Below are 20,611 nucleotides of genomic sequence, written 5' to 3'. Positions count from 1 at the left end.
AGACTGCAGATAGTCCAATCTAAGGATAAATAGACTGCAGATAGTCCAATCTAAGGATAAATAGACTGGATGTAGTCCAGTCTAATGATAAACAGACTGCAGATAGTCCAATCTAAGGATAAATAGACTGCATGTAGTCCAATTCTCAAGACAAACAAGTAAACAAAAATAGACTGCAGATAGTCCAATCTAAGGATAAACAGACTGCAGATAGTCCAATCTAAGGATAAATAGACTGCAGATAGTCCAATCTAAGGATAAATAGACTGGATGTAGTCCAGTCTAATGATAAACAGACTGCAGATAGTCCAATCTAAGGATAAATAGACTGCAGATAGTCCAATCTAAGGATAAATAGACTGGATGTAGTCCAGTCTAATGATAAACAGACTGCAGATAGTCCAATCTAAGGATAAATAGACTGCATATAGTCCAGTCTAAGAACAAATAAACAGCAGAGAGTCCAATCTATGGATAAACAGGCTACAGATAGTCAAATCTAAAGATAAAATTTAGACTGCAGATAGTCCTGTAAAAGGATAAATAGACTGGATGTAGTCCAGTCTATTACAATAGACTGCAGATAGCCCAATCTAAGGATAAATAGACTGCAGATAGTCCAATCTAAGGATAAATAGACTGCAGATAGTCCAATCTAAGGATAAATAGACTGCAGATAGTCCAATCTAAGGATAAATAGACTGCAGATAGTCCAGTCTAAGGATAAATAAACTGCATAGTCCAATCAAAGGATACATAGACTGCAGACAGTCAAATCTAAGGATAAGTAGACTGCAGATAGTCCAGTCTAAGGATAAATAAACTGGAGATAGTCCAATCTAAGGATAAATAGACTGCAGATAGTTAAATCTGAGGATAAGTAGACTGCAGATAGTCCAATCTAAGGATAAATAGGATAAATCCTGTGAAGGATGCAATTTATCATTTAAATGACAAAGACTGGATTTTGAAACAATTTAGTCATGTATCTTCTTCCCTCTATCTCATTATACATGACCAAATCAATAGAAAATAAGGAATGCCACCATTCCCAACCCCATTCATTCCTGTCTTAGACAGTTCTTCAAGTTCCTTACCTCCTCTAGCATAAAAGAAACAAAGCATGGCTTTGGTTTATGATAGTCCATGACGTTTGCCTTTTATATTGCCTGGGTTATATGATGGCTATCCAGATAGCTTATGAAGAGAGAAACGCATCTCTTCCTGTTCCTTAATTTATCTCCTCCAAGATAAAAAAACAAAGGACCTGGCTATGGGTGTATGAGCATATCATTCTGTATTTGCTTCCTGGGTGGCCTACTGTGACTTTAGATCTGTTAACTTATATTATGAGGGGCCCCGAGTGGCTGAGTGGTCTAAAGTGTTCTCCGTTATGGATCACTGCCATCTCACCTCTGTCTGCATAGGTTCAAGTCTTGGATTCTGCCAATGTGGGTATGTGAGAAAGCTTGCCAGTAGCTTTTCGAGGGTCGGTGGTTTTCCCAGGTTTATCCTCCACCATTAATACTGGCCGCCATGTATAGCCTATCGTGTACTGAAAAATGGTGTTAATCCCTACAACAACAACTTATATTATGATTCCCCTGATTACAAACATAGAGAAATAGGAATTTCTTCTTTACTTGAAAAACATGTACAACTAAAGCATTAGGCAAGTTGAGTATTAAGATGTTGCTGTTGCACCAATTTGTGAGATTGACTCCACAGCAAGAATGCCTACAGCTTTCTTGATGAAAGGTTTTATGCCCTTTGTTCAGACTGCTGGGAAAAATATCAAGTCTAACAAGTCTGAAACACAAACATACTCTGACTGGTCATCTAATACAGATGGATCAAGAAATGATGACCGACGTTGTAGGCAAGAGTCATCATATACTGATATGATAATTTTGTGCACTGACCAGTCATGTGACCTGTGTCATCTCATGGGATCTCTTAGGATAAGGAAGGTTCAACGAAATGATAGGGCACCAGGTGTCATGGACTATAACAACACTGTAGGCAGCGCTGTACTGGTAAGATACTATGGCCCATGAAGCCATGTGACATTGGTTTGTGATGGCAAGAACCTATGGACTACAAAGAAGTTCCATAATGGTACACATATTTGGGTTATGTCACATAAAATGGCTTTGACCAACATCAATTTGTTGTGGCACCTGGGCTTGTCGTGGCACTTGGATGCTGAAAAACAATACATACTGGCCATGGGCCTAGGCACACTGTTAATATATGGGACAGCGACTGACATAGGTCCTATACTAGATAGAGGCCATATGATCTGTGATGCTGAAGCCAGTGTTATGGTCCTGAGGTGAGATATGTGATACTGGATCACCAATCCTGAACCACGGCAGTGCAACATAAAAACCCACCATGCTTTCTTTTACTGTTCAAGTTCATTTTAATTGTGCTATTCCCTCAATAAGACTGCAGCCCCATAACGTGCCATCCAACATTTGCATCTTACATCTGAATCAGACACCATACAATTTACAGAAATGTCGTACGATTATCATCATTGAGTTAAATGACTGAGTGCACTTTATCCTGTCCATTACGCTGACACTTGTTAATACACAGGAAAACAACAGGCTATAAAGATGAAATCATCCACACATCACTTTATTTCAGGTGAAGTGGATGCTAATGAGCAATACAAATGTCTATGCAAATTACATGCATGTCTTTCTAATCTGTGATATTAAACAGCATGGAGTACCAGTCATTTGAATCAAAGTATTAGCTCCAAGAGCAGCTGAAATATTTTAAGCAAAATGTGACATGATTCCTAGCATGAGCAGTGGTCAGGTTACTAGGCAATGTTGTTGACTAAGTTGCTGTAAGCTTTGCTTTCTCCTCTTAGCAGAGGGATGACCACTTCATGCTGTGATGTTTCAGACATAAGATGACTGACTGTATTTTACTGAACTCAAAATGCCCCTTCAAGCCCAGTATCAGTCTGTTAAGCCCCAGGTGAAATGTATTTTATGCAGATGTTAATATAAATTATGTAAACAAAACAAAACTTTGGCACATTCACAGTCATGCATTTTAATACATGGTTGACCATTACCTCTTTCCCCTACAAGTTATCATTTGTTGTCACTGCCTGACTACTGACCTCTTTCCCCTACAAATTATCATTTGTTGTCACTGCCTGACTACTGCAAGTTATCATTTGATAATGAAAACATACCACTGTGCGTTTTTAAACTTGAGACATCAAAAATTTAAACAAACTATTTGTGATTAATAAACAAATCAGTGAATGCACTTTCTAAATCTGAAGATTTTAACTTCCATAGTTGCATTTCGTTTCATAATAAAAACAGTATGATACCTTAAGCAACATGTCGAGGGATAATAATGGTGGACACTGACATGTAACTGAGAAAGTGTCTCTTCATTAGACAGCTGTTTTAGTCAGAAATATATATAATTCATAAAAAAAGCAAAGTATAAATATTACATGATAGAAGATTTAGAATAATATTTAGATCAGACAAATAAAATATGGGACAAAGAAATGTTGTTGGATTTGAAAAGCTGTTACGGTCAGGGTAGTCACATAAATCAGCTACCCAAAACTGTGTTGATGCTAATGGATGATTTGTGGGTCTAATGTCTCCTTTTCATTAAAATGTGCAATTTTACTGCAAACCAATCTGTCCAGAACACTCCAGTGTATAGTGTAGACGCACGCACTTACCAGTATTTGTTAAGAGGTGTATCTAGCCACAAAACTCAAAATGGCTAAAGGACATAGGGTTGTGTATACAGATGTGATGCAGACTGTCTGCAAGCATTTCCTCAATTAAATGAATAGGTGAATTCAGACTCACAATCATCCATCAGTATCAACACAGGTTGGGTGTATGTGTGTGTGTGATTTATCAGACTAAGGTCAAGGTTGTTTTCTTTCATCACTCATTTTTTGTCAAAGTATGTAAAAGGCATTGAAGCAAATACTATCTAACCAATACATGACATTATTAGAAGTAGGTAAATAAGTATTAAAAGTGAAAATCTGCAATCTTTTCTGCATTGTTGTAGTGAAGCTAGAAAGTGAGTGGACATATTAAGAAAATCCCTTGTTCTAAAAATAGATGCATTCAAGTGGCATTTGTGGCAATATGCCAGTTATGTTGGAAAGAAGGATCTAGTTCGTCCTTATATCCACTGTAATGCTTCAGTTCATTGTCAGTAAATAGCTATGGTCCAGTTTTATCTACAAAAATTAATTTAAACGGCATAGTTTTGATGGTTTTTAAATGGTCAGTCCCTTACTTAAGGTTTATGTGCCCTTACTCTCCATTATTTCGGCCAAAGGACTCGGCATGAGCACATTAGAAAATATTTATTGTAATTTGTTCCAACTGATAGGAGTGCCTAGATTACATCACCATAATTACAAATAAGTATAAATAGTTTATCATCTGTCACTATCATCTGTCACTAGAATAGGCAATTTAATTTTTCCACTTAAGTAGGAGCTATTTATCTCATCTAATATTCTCATCTGAGAAGATCCTATATCCTCAAGCACGTCAACAAAATCTTTCAACCAGGTGAGACTACAGTACAAGTCACATGGGTCATGTAGGCATTCAACACCGACTATTTCAGTAATGCGTGTCATTTTTTTATAACTTGATTCTACATACCTTTAAGTGGCAAATATTCACTGTATCTGGATTCATTATGCATCCATATTCCTTTGGAAGGTCATCATTTAGATGCCCTGAGAGGTGCATACCGCAAAATCAATGTTAAAATATGTACCAGTAGACATTTTTGGATGAAATGACTGTAAAGGTGTGATGTTGTGCGCTGTGATGTCACAATGAAAGCTATGCATATGGATAAATAAATCTGTACTACGCCTTCATTGTGATGATTCCACTTGATGTGCTCTTATTTTGACCAAAGTTTACTATATGGCCACCACTGAAAAAGTTCATAGCGATAGATAATTTTTGTCTGGAAGTTTCTTGGTGACAGTTAAGGTGCAGAGCATTTAATAATCAGGATTAAATAGACTTCGGTTAAAGAAAATTAGTGTTAAATTTTAAAAGAAAAATGGATATTTAATTAAAAATGAGCAAATGCGCATACATGACCCATGTGACTTGTATTATAATGATCAAAATCCCTGAGTAATCCAAATGCATATGATGTAGGATGGTGAGACTGAAATACTGGCATGTTTCATAACATGTACAGTTTCATTTTGAGAAAATTTACATAGAAAATGAGGCAGTGAATGATGCATGCAATTATCATAAGCTAAGAATCCAAGATGGCATGTTGACAGGTGCACCAAAACTGGATGGTAAGAGTCTTCCTGAAAAGGGATAAAATATGGAATTTTTCCATTCTGGACATGGCTCTTATTAAAATCTAAAAGGAATTTTTCCATAATCTATTTTCCTCATTATTTGTTTAAAACTATAGTCCCTGACAACATTTATACAACTGGAAACACACCCACCCCTAGTGGATATCAGCAACTTCAAGGCAATACTCTTTAAGCAACAGCACAGAGATTTAGATTGGTATTATTTAAATTTCTCACCATCAGAAACTTGTATTGCCTTTAGTTTACAGAGCCTTGGTGGTTACAAGAAGTGTGAATGGGCTGACAAACAGACTGACAGTCAGAAAGAGTGATTACAATAAGAGCTCCTGCGTAATGTTGTAAGACGTTAATAAACAAAGCTGTGATACTCACCCCATAATTTATCCCCTGTACACACTGTCTCTGTTTGAGATTTGTTTCCCCATCAAGGCTGCTAGTTTCTATGTTACAGGTACCTTGACTATCACTGGATTTTAAGAGCAAAATGTCTGCAGGAATCTCTTCATTACAAGATAAATGAATAAAATCTCCAGGGTGGATATCTTTCCATTCTGCATGTATAAAATGTCCCTCTCTGGAAAGAAAAACAGAAGCATTTGAAAGCCATAACGAAAATCAAAATGTTGCATATAAATGAATGTTTTAAAGAGATAGGTACTATGATGAAAGTTACAGTCTGTTCCTATTAAATCAAGAAGATGAAGGAAAACAGCACAATTCAATAATATTGTCCCATCCACATTATAGATTCTGTGTGGAATGAGTTCAATGATAAATTCTAGCTTCTACTTTTAAATATTTGTACAGTGCATAAACTAGACACAAATCCCCATCTGCCCATGGTTGACAGATCTTTTAATACATCGAGGACACAGCATCATTCTAACTGACGAGTTCCACTGCCCACTTCTGAACTCAAAATCCATCTGGTTTCTATGTAGTATTTATTCTTCTGTATTTATTGCAATTACAGTGTTTTTCATAAATGTTCAAGGATAGAACTATAAATGAAATTTTAGTAAATGATGCCTTAGCAGAGAAACAAAAGCAATCACTGTTGAATGGATGTAGATCAAATAATACAAAACAGTGACAAAGAATTGGTTTAAAAATATAGCTGATTTATGAGTTAGAAATGACAAGTTTAAAGCAAGTTAAACCAACTCTAAACAATCATTTTTTTAAAGTTAAAAATACCACCCATTCTCATTGGAAAGACAGATGGTTACCCACTAGTGATATCAGAACATTGTTTACAATAATTCAATTACTTGGACATTAAACTTGTGACTATTTTAAACAGGTTATAAAACAGGTTGCTTGGTAAATTTACTCTCTAAGGATAGTTTGAATGTATAACCTTTATTTCTTCATTTGATCCATCTTATATTCAAGCCATTTCCCCATTTTTTCTAGGGAGGAATTTCACCCATTTTTAACAATACACTCTTTCTCTTTTTTTGTTTTCAAGATGTAAACTTTGAAATCATGCATAAAAAGATTTTAAAATACTTACTTTGTAGAAAACATCCTACAACTTTTATGGTTGATCTTTTTATCGGACGTGTATCTCCGAAAATCTTCATATGCATCCTTAAGTGCAGTCACTAATAACACAAATATCACAGGCACCATGGCTATCTCTTTCCCATAAGCTTGAATCTGAGGCACCCAGTTAAGTGCCACAATGAAAATAAAGTACAAATTGGCAAATCTGTGAAACTGTTCAAATAAATTCTTTGGTATAAATGTAAGAATTGAGTATTTTGTGGTTGTGATTCTATTTGATGCATATGCCGAGTTTGGGTGAGTTTTTTTCTTGGTAGGTTGAACTGGAACAGTATGGTTTGGCACTACTGTCCTAAAAGTTGGCCCAGACTTGTTACTTCTTTTACATATATTCCCCATCCTGTGATGTTAAGCTGAAATGACACAAAGTATTTGAGTTGAAGTCCAAAACAAATGACAATTTATTGTTAACTAGTACTGTATCAGACAATCAAAGCATTGAGATGCTTATTTATGTATTCATAATGTTTCTTAAGATATGACAACAAATTACTTACAACTGTCAACATGACTGAGAATTGGGGTAAAACAAATTTCCCTTGATGATATCTTGAAAGACTGTTAAAGGTATTACTTGGAAAATACAATTTAAATCTAAGCCACACAAAAAATCCTGCCAAAAATTCCTCTGATCTTACCCAGCCCCACCACACCCCCTTTTAGATTATTTGGACAGATCTTGGGACAGAAGCTCATCACCTAACTAAAACACAGAATTCACTGAAACTGCTATGACCTTATGTACCAATGGTCACTTTATATATATGGGATTGCAAATTAAGCTACATTCCATCGGATCCTACAGTACAAGCCAGATATAAATATTTATCTTCTCTGACGTAACAATTCAAAACACATAATTTGTAACTTCAATAAGCCTGCATATGAGTTCATTATTTACAATTTGCTCTTCCAAGCAGCTTTTTTCACAAGATCACCAAATCTTGTTGCATCAATATTCAAATGCATTAATGCCTTTTTCTGAGATAGTTGATGTCTACCAGATGGCCTCTGATGAGAAATAATGGTCATAAGATTCAGATCATCTGACCATGTAGTAGAGAAATATCAACTTACTGTCTCCAGTTTGTAATGTAAATTTGGATCATGCATAACTTACGGATGATATAAAATAATTTGTGACTGTTATTCTACTTATTAATATTAAGGCTCAACAAGTTTGACACAATGTTGTTTAATTTGGTAGTCCTTGTAACCTACGTCACTTCCACATGTTAACAGCAAATTCCATGTTTTCAAAGGTAATGCAATTTGATCTTCCACACCAACATAACTGATCTAAGAGTAAATGTAATGCACGCTGATCTTCCACCCCATCATAAATGTTGTCAAAGTAAAGTACCCAGTCTACAATTACTTTCTGTACAGTATGGAGGTTAGGCAGTTTAAAAAACATACTTTCAAGAAATCAATATCATAAACTCGTAAATCTATTTGGCATGTTTTTTTACATGTCTTTGAAACTACCTGTAGTAGTATTTTATCAAATATATTCTTCCAGTTCTTGAGACAATGACATGTCATCACAAACTGAATTACATCTGTTTCTGATAAACAGTGCCAAACAGGTATGATGACAGCCATGTTAACTGAATCAATCGACTGGTTTAGTTCCCATACAGAACCAAATCACATGTGCTCTAACAATCAAGACTTGTAAAACTTGTACGACTTAGATTGGTCCACATGCTTAATCTATTAATTAAGATGGCACTAATTGTGCACATGGATAAAATGGAATTCATTAAGGTTTATTTTCCTAATTTCTTTAATACACAATGTATTTTGGCAAAATGACTCAGATTGAATGCAGCAAAATCAATATATTTCAATTAATTATGATTGTTGATTTTACCTAGGTTACATTATAGTAATTACAAATTGTTACAAACAATCCAAACAATCACTCCTTTTTAGTTTTTGTTATAAAACTTTAGCAAAGTCTGACCAGTTCCAAAATATTTGCATTCATTTTTAAAGTGTTCACATAAAACATGTAGCCATAAAGTGGTGATAACTACAGCATTAGTACAGAATAAACAAATCAATATATTTTTTTAATATTTTAAAAGATTTACGTTAAAAAATATATGACATTTCCACTAGAAGATTCAGTGAGTTTCAGGACAATATTAACAGTGGAAATTTTGTTTTAAGAAAGGAAGCATTTCAACTGCTTGACTTCTAACAAGTACATACCACAATATACAACTCTTGCAGAAGCTAAGTCTATTGGTCAAAGTGGAGCACTTGAATCAGGATGAGTACCTGGATGAGGTTCAAGCTGGTGCATCTATCAGCATGACTGACCAATAAATTCTAATATTCTACCATGTAAACTGAGACCTGCAAAGAGACAACAAAAACCCCAGAAATTATATTGATGCACTTTCAATACTCAGTGAAAACATGATAATTTAAGAAGAAAAACTGTTGCTAACTCCAGCAAAATATCTGAACTAATTAGTGTGTTACAACACCATGAATATGAAAACATTTTCTCCATATGAAGCACATACCTTTACCTTCAGTTACTATAGGTAGTGTAAATCTGGTTTGGCTAGGGCAACCAGTGTACCAATAAGAAAATATGATATTTTGACAACTTACACTCTACCCATTTGTGGGTACAAAAATAACATAGTAATCAAAAGAAGCAATGTGGAAATTATATGCTAGGTCATTTTACAGCACTGCTCCGATATACACAAGCAATGAACACACATATGGCATAATGCCAACAGTTTAATAATTACCTAATAGCACTTGGCTCAACCATTATGTACCAACATATTCTCCATTTAATGAACAACTTTTCCACTGAATGCTGACTTTAGAATTTTCAAGAAAGATGCATAACATTGATACATTTGTTATTATGGCATATGTGCGATATATAAATCTCTAATGTCAACTTTAAAATGGAGTCATGACAGTCAAGAGAAAGGTGTACTGAAGGTTGTACTGGGATGCCATGAAATGTAGTCCCAAAAGTCCATATATCACTATGTGCAAGACTGTTTGATTGTCAGCATTCAACATTCATAACAATATGTTTATTTATGATCACTCTGAGCTTATCTGTTCCACTCCAATACTTTGAGGCTACTGAAACATGCATCATTATCATTAAAATAGAAATGGAGAACTTGACATGTATAGAATAAGCAAATATACAGTATAATGCCCATTATTTGTCCAAATCTAGAAGTTAAAAACCAAAAATATGCTAATTTGTCCTGTTGCAAATAGTTCATACAGATGCAAAAATGTAATATCCCTGCATGGTCTACGACAGAGAGGAAATGAGAGAAAAATAAAATATAAAAGAAAATCTATATAGTGTGGTAAATGTCTAATTGAATATTTACATACAAACAAAAAGAACAGAACAGATATATAAAAAAATAGACCTAGCTGACTGCAACAATAAAAACAGAACCTATCCTTAAAGGTGCTCGAGAATTTTTACGCACAAATTGAATGCCTGTCTGAGCAACCTGCCAACATAAAACTTCAGTAAAGTAATTAAATTACACCAGTAAGATCACAAAGGTCTATATTTTTGGATAGTTATAAAAATTAAAAACATAAGAATATCATTTACTTGCCGTGACAAGTCAATGGAATCTCATATCAAAAGAAATTTATGCACCCTAGCAACAATGTCGCAGGCCACAAAGTGATCCTATAGTTGTTAATGTAAGCAACAGAAAATTACAGTCCGGTTAACAAACTGTTTCTTCGCTTACAAACTATGAGCGTCTATTTGACATGGAATGATTTCTATCAGTGTGCCATTCTCATCCAATCAGACGCTAAAATGACGGCCAATTAGGCTCTAGGAGTAATTTTTTGGGTAAGACCTTGCATTCGTTTTAGCTGGAATAAACGGCGGATACTTCAGCCTGTAATATTATGTAGGACATGCACTGTTACGAGCATGAGCGAAAGTGGAGCAACAAACACGTAGCTGCTATAATGACAGAATTTATAAAATAGGATGCAATTTATACCCCGCCGTCGTCGTTAGACACATGACATAAATTGATAAATAATAAAGTAATAGCTTTTGCAACCGAATCAAGCTAATTTAAGTTTAGTGGAGACGCATCCACGAATATAAGAATCAAGTCTGAACTGTTTATTATAGCTGTATGCTACTTGGCATGATTTCTTTACCTGAAACGAGTGGGCGTGTACAATTCCAGGAAAAGCATTATGTTTTCAGAAAAACGTGGTCCCTGGTTATTTCATGGAAATATATAGAACCCAAAACTCTTAAATGGGCTTTAAAAATATATTTATAGCTTCAGTTTTAATTAAAACAAAGACATTTGTTGGTATTCATTGGAGGAGTATCTACTGTCTTACGCCCTATTTTTGGACAGCGTCATAACTCCCCGTTTTCTAGAGAGCACCTCTTTCAAGGATTTCACAATCACAATATTTGTTTACACTGATCAACATTGAGTCACGGTCAGAAACATTTGTCTAAATCTTAAAATTATCAGATGTGAAATGAAGTTACATGCCATGAAAAATAAATCCGTTTCACACATTATCATTTTCCATTCAGTAAGCCGTAAAAAAACAAAAATCAATCCTTACCAACTATAATAGATATCCGGTCTGCTGCTCAGCATGTGATAGCCACATGACTCAACTTGATAACTGCATCAGTAACACTCTTAGGGATTGTGTACAGCCTTGTACAGTTTATGTGGATATGTGGTTTCTGGTGTCGAGGTGGTTCTTTGTTATTTTAATGTGCATACATTTTCATGAAACACATACTTTTACAATATGTTTCACAATTAAATCAGCTTCTTTACATTTTTGCTTATGTAAATAAGTTGTATTAGGGTTTTCTATTTGATAAATAGGCAATTCTACTTTAACAGTAAATGTTCAATCATCCTTTGGGAGAATCTTGATATTTAACTTATTTGGACCATTTTTTTAAAATAATTTTTTTTAAATAATGGTAAGAATTACTGTAACAATAAATGAAAATAAAACTGTTTGTCTTCTGTCACTGATTATTTGCACTTCTAGAGAAATAAGTTGTGAAGGATGCAAAACAGTTTTAAAGTTCCAAAAACAATACATTATATTCACAATGCCAATTAAGTATTGGAAAATGTTATATGCTAAATCTAATATTTTATTTCACATTATAAGTATACAATTTTATTATAATTCCGACATGATTTGTCCCAATTTATTTCTTTTAACCTTTGCAACAAAATCAGTTCCAAAACCAAAATTATGAGAAATATAACAAAAGCTTTAGGAAGGCTCAGTTGAATTTCTTGATAAAATTATTAATATAAACTTGAGTTTTCTATGTATTGTTGATATTGCTCTGCAATATGTTATTATACCGGATCATATCTACAATAGTGACACAGGAAGAAATATACTTCCGTTGGGTGTTTAATGGGTGATGTACCAAGGGGTCATCTGGTGGAAACCATGCTAAGGAGAGTATGGGGGAGGATATGATTGTCGTTAGTTTTCCATAATTTGCTAAAAATAAATAATGCTTTTAAAGTAATGTGAGGTATAACTGTGAAAGGAGAATACATAGGAAAAGGTGATAGAAACTATTTAATAGCCCTACCCCATATTCATTTTCTTGAAATCTAACACAAAGTTTGGACCTTCATTCAAACTGTTTCATGTGTCATTATAAACTTATTTCTACAAAATATATCCATGTCTTAAGTTAATACTAAAACTCAATAAATTCTGTTAAAACATAGTGGTAGAGTCTTCATAATAATGTTGAGATGACTCATTGACCCTTTTCTATTACTGAAAAGACATTCTGGATTCTATTATTCTATTCAAATGCTGGCAACATATTAGAAAAGCCTCTCAGCAGGTTAAACTCATCCAGATTTCACAATTCTCACAAATCCATTGTCTCTTTTTCTTTTGCATACACAGACATGCACAAAACAACATACCCATATACGTTTGTACTGAAAATAATATACTATATATATATATGTTTTAAACTAAGTAACAGAGAAGAGCAAAAACCAAAAAGTTTTGTAAAAATCAATAAATTATTTCCCTACTATACCGTACAACATGAAAGTTTAAAGAACTTACTGTATGATTAATTAAATCTCATATAGTCCCATAAGTTCTATCACAAGTTGAAATGTATGAAGTTCTAGTTGAATTCTAGTGGCTGTTCAAAATAAATTCCAGTATTGAATGTGTTGATGTGCCTGTTATCTTGAATGTGCCAATAGCCTGGATTGTGGTGATGTGCTGACAGTTTTTTTTAAAATGTATCACAATAATATAATCCAAAATATCCACAACTGAATTCACTATAATTCCAAAATAATATTAAGTCCAAGATATTATTGACTTTGTAATTCCAGTGAATAATATTTTGAATAAACAATTCTGCTCAATTTAAAAAATGAACACAACATTACATTGTTGCAATATTCATGTGAAAGGAGGAATACTGGATGGATGCAGAAATTTCCAAATCTGTGACCAGATATTTTCATTAATTTAGAACAGTAGACTTCATAAGACAAACAAATTTCACAGAGTCAAAATTGCATCACATATTTACCATGTAAATATGTTGCGGTTTGATGCAATCCATAATGTCTTTCAATGAGTTCACAATAATGTGTTAATCGAGAGTAAATGAAGACTTAATAAATTTAATGAATAATTAAATAATTCCTCTAAAATTATATCTGAACACAACCATTAAAGGCATACAACCTAAGATTTTTGACTTTTTCTGTTCTTGCAAATGAATGATATTATGAAAAGTATAGTATAAATAATGAGGAATTACACGTCATTCAGCTTCATAAAGTGCACAACTGTCAGTTTAATCAATGAAAATGTAATGATTTTCTAGTCACGTATTATACGAATTGCTAATTAATTATGCGGAAACGGAATTTACCGATATTACCCGATGTCGCAAGTGTCACGTGACGCGTGTTAAGCAATATGGAAGTCGAGGTAAACATGTTTTTCTTTTGATGTAATTATTGCTTTATTCTTCATATTTCTTCGTCTGTCCTTCTCCGTAGTTCTTTATAGTCACGCGCAATATATGTATCGATTATAGATTTCTCATTGTGTATAATAAATTACAAGAAGTAGGCAAAAAAAGGCAATATGATGGAGTATCATGACAATAAGGGGTTCCTTTAAGGGGCAATTCTTAAAATTCCCATTCCGCATTACTTGTCGTGTTTGTGAGATTGTGTGTTACGTTGCAAGATAAACTAAATAAAAAATATGTTAATTCGTATCATTGCTCTCAGAACCGCTATTAAAAGATCTCGCTAAAGTCGCCTCTTTGGCTCAGAATGAAGTTGATTATCTTGTAAATTTGCATCACCACCTCAGGCTCACGTATCCGACACTCGATGTGATTTGCGTATGTTTTTATGCTTCAGTAATAATAATAATAGTGTTGTGGGCAAGCTCCATTCTAAATAAATATCCATTTCATGGCTTGTCAGTTAGAAACATGTGGTACATTGTTATGTGATAGAAGTATTAGCTTCGACAAAAGTGCAATTAAAAATAAAAATATTAGCTTCGACAAGAGTGCAGTTAAAAATAAATATAACCACCCCCCCCCCCATATTACAATTGAAAAACTTGTGATTTTTCTGCCTTTTATCACATATGATTTAATTATAGGTTTCTGATAACACTTCATAACAGTACTGACAGCCCAGACCAACATCAAGTAAGAGATGTTTCAAGAGGTATTAGAGGAAGGGAGTCTACTAGAACGGGTACAGAAAGTGAGACTAGTAGAAGTACAGGAAGGGAGTCAAGTAGAAGTACAGGAAGAGAGTCAGGTAGGGGCAGCAGAAGAGTTACAAGGCAAAGGAGAGGAAGAGGAAATCAAGGACCGTCACTCAGCAGGACAAAAGTGGCTACTACAGCTGAAGCCAGGGATCATCAGTTGAAGGTAAACATGTTTTTGTTACCCATTACAGTTAGCTTTTGTATTAAAGGAGACTAGAAATCAAAATTTTCCTTCTACGTATGTAATTCTCTACAGATTTTAATTCGACTGACATGTTTATAAATTAAATATCGTAAGCGGGTAGTGATTTTATTGCATGGAAGATACCACGATTCCGTAAATTGCCGAGTTTTTCCGAGTTTTAATGAGACGACATATCACGTGGTACCGTGACGCAATACTAGCCAGTCCTCGAATACAAACATAAACATTGGCGAGCGAGGCAGACGGAAGGAGACCACATTTGGGTTGTACATTCAAAACTTGAATCTGCAGTCTGATATAATAGTTTATGTACTGTACTGGTCAGTGTTAAAAGAATTTTTTTAGGCACAGGCCCCGGGCAGGTGACTTAAATAAACTCAAGCCCTGACTGAAATTACACAAGCCCGGACAGTTCATACCTGTCAACTCTCAAGCCGGGAGAAAAACCTCCTGATTTTGGGGGTATTTCCTCATCTACATCTCGATCTCGTAATATCTCTAAATTTTTAGCAGCGAAGTCCCGATAATTACATTATGTCTGTCAATTTTCATTTGTCAGAAGAAGAAAAAACCAACCCCAAACCGTTTATAAATAGATATAACGTATGCAATCCACAGTCTAAGCTGCCACACTGCAGACATCGTTGTGATATGACTGAAAAATTGTTAAAGCTACGTTAAAAATTCAAATCACACGCACGCACGTCTAAATCCGGCACTGGACGAAATAATTAATATCACACAACATCTTTTTTCTTTTTTTTTTCTTCTTCAGTAAATAGAACGTGAAAATTAAACATTATTCAAGTAAATTTCAGATGTTTTTAAACAACTACAACAGTACTATAGTATAACAAAATTAAAAGAATACAATTGTCACCAATTAACTTAAATGAATGATCACTGAAATTTTCTCTGCAAACAAAAATCGCATCTCCATTTCCGCCAAAGAAACTCGGCCAGTTAACACCTGACATTCCTCGACCGTATATGTAAAGTTTAATTACCATAATTAAATTAAAAGGAATAAAACAAAATATACCATGCAGTATATGTGGCCCTAAAGAACTAATTCTGAATAAATATTTTGTTCAGCAAACAGTGTTACATGCATTAAGACTTAAACCTGAAGTCCATGGCATCGTAAGTAACAACAAAATATGCATCGTTTATTTTGGCAATCAATTGCTGGTGCTTACACACACACACACTGTCGAACAGGGTTTCTTTGAAGTATGTCCGAAGGGCAGTCATTTTCACAAGATCAATGCAAGGATGGAATATGTTCATCAGTCACATCGGCTTTATTGTGATGTGATGTGATTTTGATTTTTAACATAGCTTTAACAATTTTTCAGTCATATCGCTACGATGTCTGCAATGTGGCAGTTTATAGTGATGTCTAGCACTGGGGCATCATGCCGCAGACATGTAGCATGATGTCCCACCCAGTCACATTATCCTGACACCAGGCCGACCAGTCCTAACACTAACCTCTTAATGCTGAACGCCAAGCGAGGCAGCTGTTAGTACCATTTTAAAAGTCTTTCGTATGACTCGGCCGGGAATCGAACCCACGACCTCCCGCATCCGAGGCGGACCCTCTAACCACTAGTCCACCGGAACGGTCACATCGGCTTTATTGTTTGCGTACTTAAATCAAAACTTTAGCTATTTTGCAATTTAGCCAGAGCTGACCAGAATATGTAAAATGGGCTTGTCCTGGGGGAATAATAAGGAGTATCACATGGAGAAAAGGTACGTCCCATGGGCACTCGCACATTGGGGCAAGGGGTTGGGTCAATAGTCCCCCCCCCCCCCCGTTTCTATTGTCAGCCATTTAATGTGAAACTTTGACCTCTTTTCTTTTAATCGCTGTTATTTAAATTGCCCAAGGAATAATTTTATATCAGTTCCAATCATTACAGATTACCGTTTATACATACTACATGTATACAATGATTTTTTTTTTAAATTTGTAATTTTTATAAGATTACTGAAAATTGTGTTTTCTCGAAACACGACAGGTTTAGAATATTATTTTTGGCAAAGCCTCCATTTGATTAAAATCAAATCTAAATTTCACCTTGGACAGTATTGATTTGATTTAGATTGTGCCGTGTTAAGGCATGCATGTCAACATCTTGAAAATACATTTACTAATTTCACCAGCGCGATCAAAGTTTCCTCAGGCAAACAATTTTTGTTTCGACAAGCCTGACAGGCACCTCATTTTGAATACAGGATGGGCCGGAACTAAAACCAGAGGGACCCAGGGTGTCGGGCTATCCGATTTATTTTTAGCACTGCTGGTGTAGATAAAAGATCTGTGAATTGATTGTTGCATTTTGTGGTCACTTACTCGGCCTTCTGCCTATTTTCGTAACTCGCACGTTCAACACTTTTCTCAGGATTTAAAATATTCAACGTTATGTCTGGAACAGAGCCAACTTTTTGTCTAAGCCTAGCATTTGCGTATCCTTGAGCTGCCATTTTTTCAGAATCCCTGTCATAACAGTCCTTTGAGAAATGTAACGAGCACATAGGGCTGTATGGTGTTGCTTTGAAATCGACTCGTCTGTAATAATGTATCCATTCTTTCAGTATGCCTTTATCTTTCGGAAAAGAAAAAAAAATGTTGTCCACTGGCTTTTCTTAATGTTTTATTACACCCGTAAGCAACGCAAAACGGTATTGTCTTTTACTCTGGCAACTCCCACTTGGGCTGCTGGAGTCGCTACTATGACGTCACATCCCGAAAGTAACCGAATAGGCGCGGAAATTTTGCATACAAGGTCACGAAAATTCAGCTCCTAGAAGATAGGCCAATATTTTAATATTGGCATTTCGGTCGCAGATGATACTTCAGAATAAGGTTTACTGCTATAGTACCTTTATTATTATCCAATATTTCCATTGGTTTCTGGTCTCCTTTAAGACTTAAAAATTTATGATTTTTTTTGGTCATTTTTTTTTAAATTGTTGAGTTCATTTCTTGTAGGAACACAGCCAAAATGACAAAGGAAGGAAAAGATAAACTTAAGGCTCGAATATGCCAAAAACACCCCAACATAGTCTTTGAAGTGATAAATGGCTCATCAATGGAGCAACAATGATACCATCCAAGACCAAGAGGTGAATCACCAGGTTGGTGCATATGTAATAACAGCTGTGAAATGCCAGCTGATGATGAAAAGCAGTGCTGCAAACAAATAATGCCAAACTGCTATTCAAGGCTTCCTGTAAGTAGTTTTTTGGTAAATTGTCATTGTAGTTCTACTTTCCATAAGTCTCGTGACTGTAATCTGATTCGATTGCCCATCCAGAGTTAATATTTTTGTTATTTATGATTTACTATTAGTGAATTAAGCAGCTGATTGAAACACTTGTTTATCATTATATGTTTGCTTCATTACGTAACAGAAGAATCATTATTTTCCCACAGAACATTTAATGCTTTTATCTTTTTGGAATATTTTATACTGACAATTTTTTATAATTTCTGCAGGAATTCGACCTGGTTCTTTTAGACGAAGTCATGCTACTTGTTGCACAGAAGTATACGCAATTTTGTTCTGGCAGCAGAAGAAGATAACGATTACAACTGGGGGTAAAAGGCATGCTGCTTGTAGGCAGTTTATTTTATGGACTTAACGGATACCTTGGTGCTGGCAACAGACATGTCATTCCAAGCTGCTGTGCATGGCATATAAGGGATAAATACCCAGATTGTTTTGGCCAGTACTGTGGCTTTACTCAAGGAAGACTTGGGTGATCTTTCCAGTGATATGATGTGTGAATAATAGAATCTAAATTGGGGTTTGCACAAAGACAAGAAAATCCCAATCAAAGATTGGGATTTCATTGTCTTGGTACAAACACTGACTTAGATTATTTTTCTCACCCCAATTTTTCCAATTAAAAGAACCCTGCAAGTTTGTAATATAGTTAGCAGATTCAACACATATTAGGCAAGTACTATTATTGCCTCTCACTTTATAAAATAAGAATAATTACCTAAATATAATATAGCTTTATATGCTGCTCTTAGAAAAAGGAAATAAAGAAAAGAGTTATAATTGTTACATGTTGGAAGTACTGCACAATAAGCATTGGGAACAATGTCAGGGATCGTCCTGGGCTTTGCCAATGTCGCAAATTGCGATTTTTTTTCCTTATTGGCGACAAAAATATCCCCTCTGGCGATTTTTTTGGCAACAGACTTTTTGGTTATTTAATTTGTACATACAGTCATAGATTTGGACTGGATAAATTAAAAGGGAGAACGAAAGGAAGCCACAAACTTGACTAAGCAATGCATTGGAATCAGTCTGTTACACAAACAATCCTTTGTTCGTATTGACAACCCCATCTTTACAGTACATTGTTACATCATAATCTGCTTATGCTGACATCTGGGCTGAGTACTGTATGGTGTGATACAGTCAATCATGCTACCGAACTATACCTACAACTGACCGACTTCTGAAGACGCGAATAGAACAAATACAATTAATTGAATGGCTAAATCTTCTGTTGGTTTTTTTTTTTTTTTTTTTTTACATATACCAGTACAATAGTTTTGCTGAACCTTCATAGAAAACTGATAACCTTTGAAGTACCGACTACTGTGTATAAATACAAAGCAAATGGAAAAATCTCAATCACAATTATGTCTGTCGCCAGTGCAGCATTTTACTCATTGATCTTTTCCTTTTGCCATCAATCCGTGTTACGGCTGCTGAGACTTAAACTCCGAAACAAGAAATAGCACAAAAAAAACAACAACCAGTTTTGCATAATTAATAATAATTATTTATTTCTCAAAATACAAGAGTGAAAGAATCTCTAAATTGGGTGTGAATTTATGCTTATATATACGGTCCAATATTGCCCGGTGTTGACTCGTGTAAGTTTCATTCGTGGGAATGGAGATCCTATTTTGTTTGTCGAGAAAATTTATACAGCATTCAGTGATCATTCTTGGGATTTAGGAAGCAATTCACTACAAGCTTTGTGAAGCTAGCCATAAGGGGGGGGGGGACTGCTGATAGACTACTGGTGTCACCTGTCAGTGCTGTGTACTGTGAACATGGATTCAGTAAGATGAACCTCATAAAAACTGACATCAGAAATAAACTCTGCATCTCATCTCTAGAGAATTTCATGAGAATCAGCATGTACAGATGTGAAAAATTAGACTTTGAAACTGCATTCAGCAAGTTGGCAGCCCTAAAATTGCGACAGATCTTCATGTAACACTTTGTAACATTTTGTTAATGCTTGTTGTAATTAAAGAATTAACTAACCAATCTTTTGTAATTTTCATTGCCTGTTACATTAATAGACTAAATTAACACTTGGAAAAATGTACACTACTTGTTCTGGCGACACTTTTTGAAAATTGGCGACAAAATATTGAGGTTGGCGATTTTTTTGGCGACAGCTTTTTAAAAGCCAGGACCATCCCTGAATGTGCTATTATGTATAAATACAGCACATTGATACAAATATATGAATGAGGGCAATTGGGTGACCTGTCAACACTAATTACTCAAGTTCATGCATTAGAAAATAGAAAAATAAAAACATTGATATTATTGCTGTATTAG

The 20,611-nt window shown here is 34.9% G+C and overlaps 1 protein-coding gene and 1 long non-coding RNA gene across 3 annotated transcripts in view; one reads left to right on the top strand and one right to left on the bottom strand.

The window, feature by feature from the left end:
• LOC149797556 (phospholipid-transporting ATPase VA-like) overlaps positions 1–11,892 on the bottom strand; it is a 120,316-nt gene extending 108,424 nt beyond the window's left edge. The window contains exons 1-4 of the mRNA XM_089962425.1: positions 11,585–11,892; positions 9,173–9,319; positions 6,900–7,305; positions 5,756–5,957 (exon numbers count right to left, since the gene is read on the bottom strand). Coding sequence (XP_089818551.1) covers positions 5,756–5,957; positions 6,900–7,291 — 594 coding nt within the window. The 5' untranslated portion in view covers positions 7,292–7,305; positions 9,173–9,319; positions 11,585–11,892. The remainder of the gene's footprint in view (positions 1–5,755; positions 5,958–6,899; positions 7,306–9,172; positions 9,320–11,584) is intronic.
• A 2,073-nt stretch (positions 11,893–13,965) lies between these two features.
• On the top strand, positions 13,966–20,311 carry LOC149797555 (uncharacterized). 2 transcript variants are annotated; one of them, XR_016421846.1, is made up of 4 exons: positions 13,966–13,987; positions 14,681–14,957; positions 18,001–18,134; positions 18,508–20,311. It is a non-coding gene; the product is annotated as an uncharacterized LOC149797555 (long non-coding RNA). The 2 variants fall into 2 exon arrangements; XR_016421845.1 differs by having other exon boundaries at positions 18,001–18,241.
• Positions 20,312–20,611: the final 300 nt, after the last annotated feature.

This window comes from Sinohyriopsis cumingii, chromosome 6, assembly GCF_028554795.1.
Source record: "Sinohyriopsis cumingii isolate HCF-2022 chromosome 6, ASM2855479v2, whole genome shotgun sequence".
Classification (NCBI taxonomy): domain Eukaryota; kingdom Metazoa; phylum Mollusca; class Bivalvia; order Unionida; family Unionidae; genus Sinohyriopsis; species Sinohyriopsis cumingii.
This window is presented reverse-complemented; position numbering and strand designations above follow the sequence as displayed.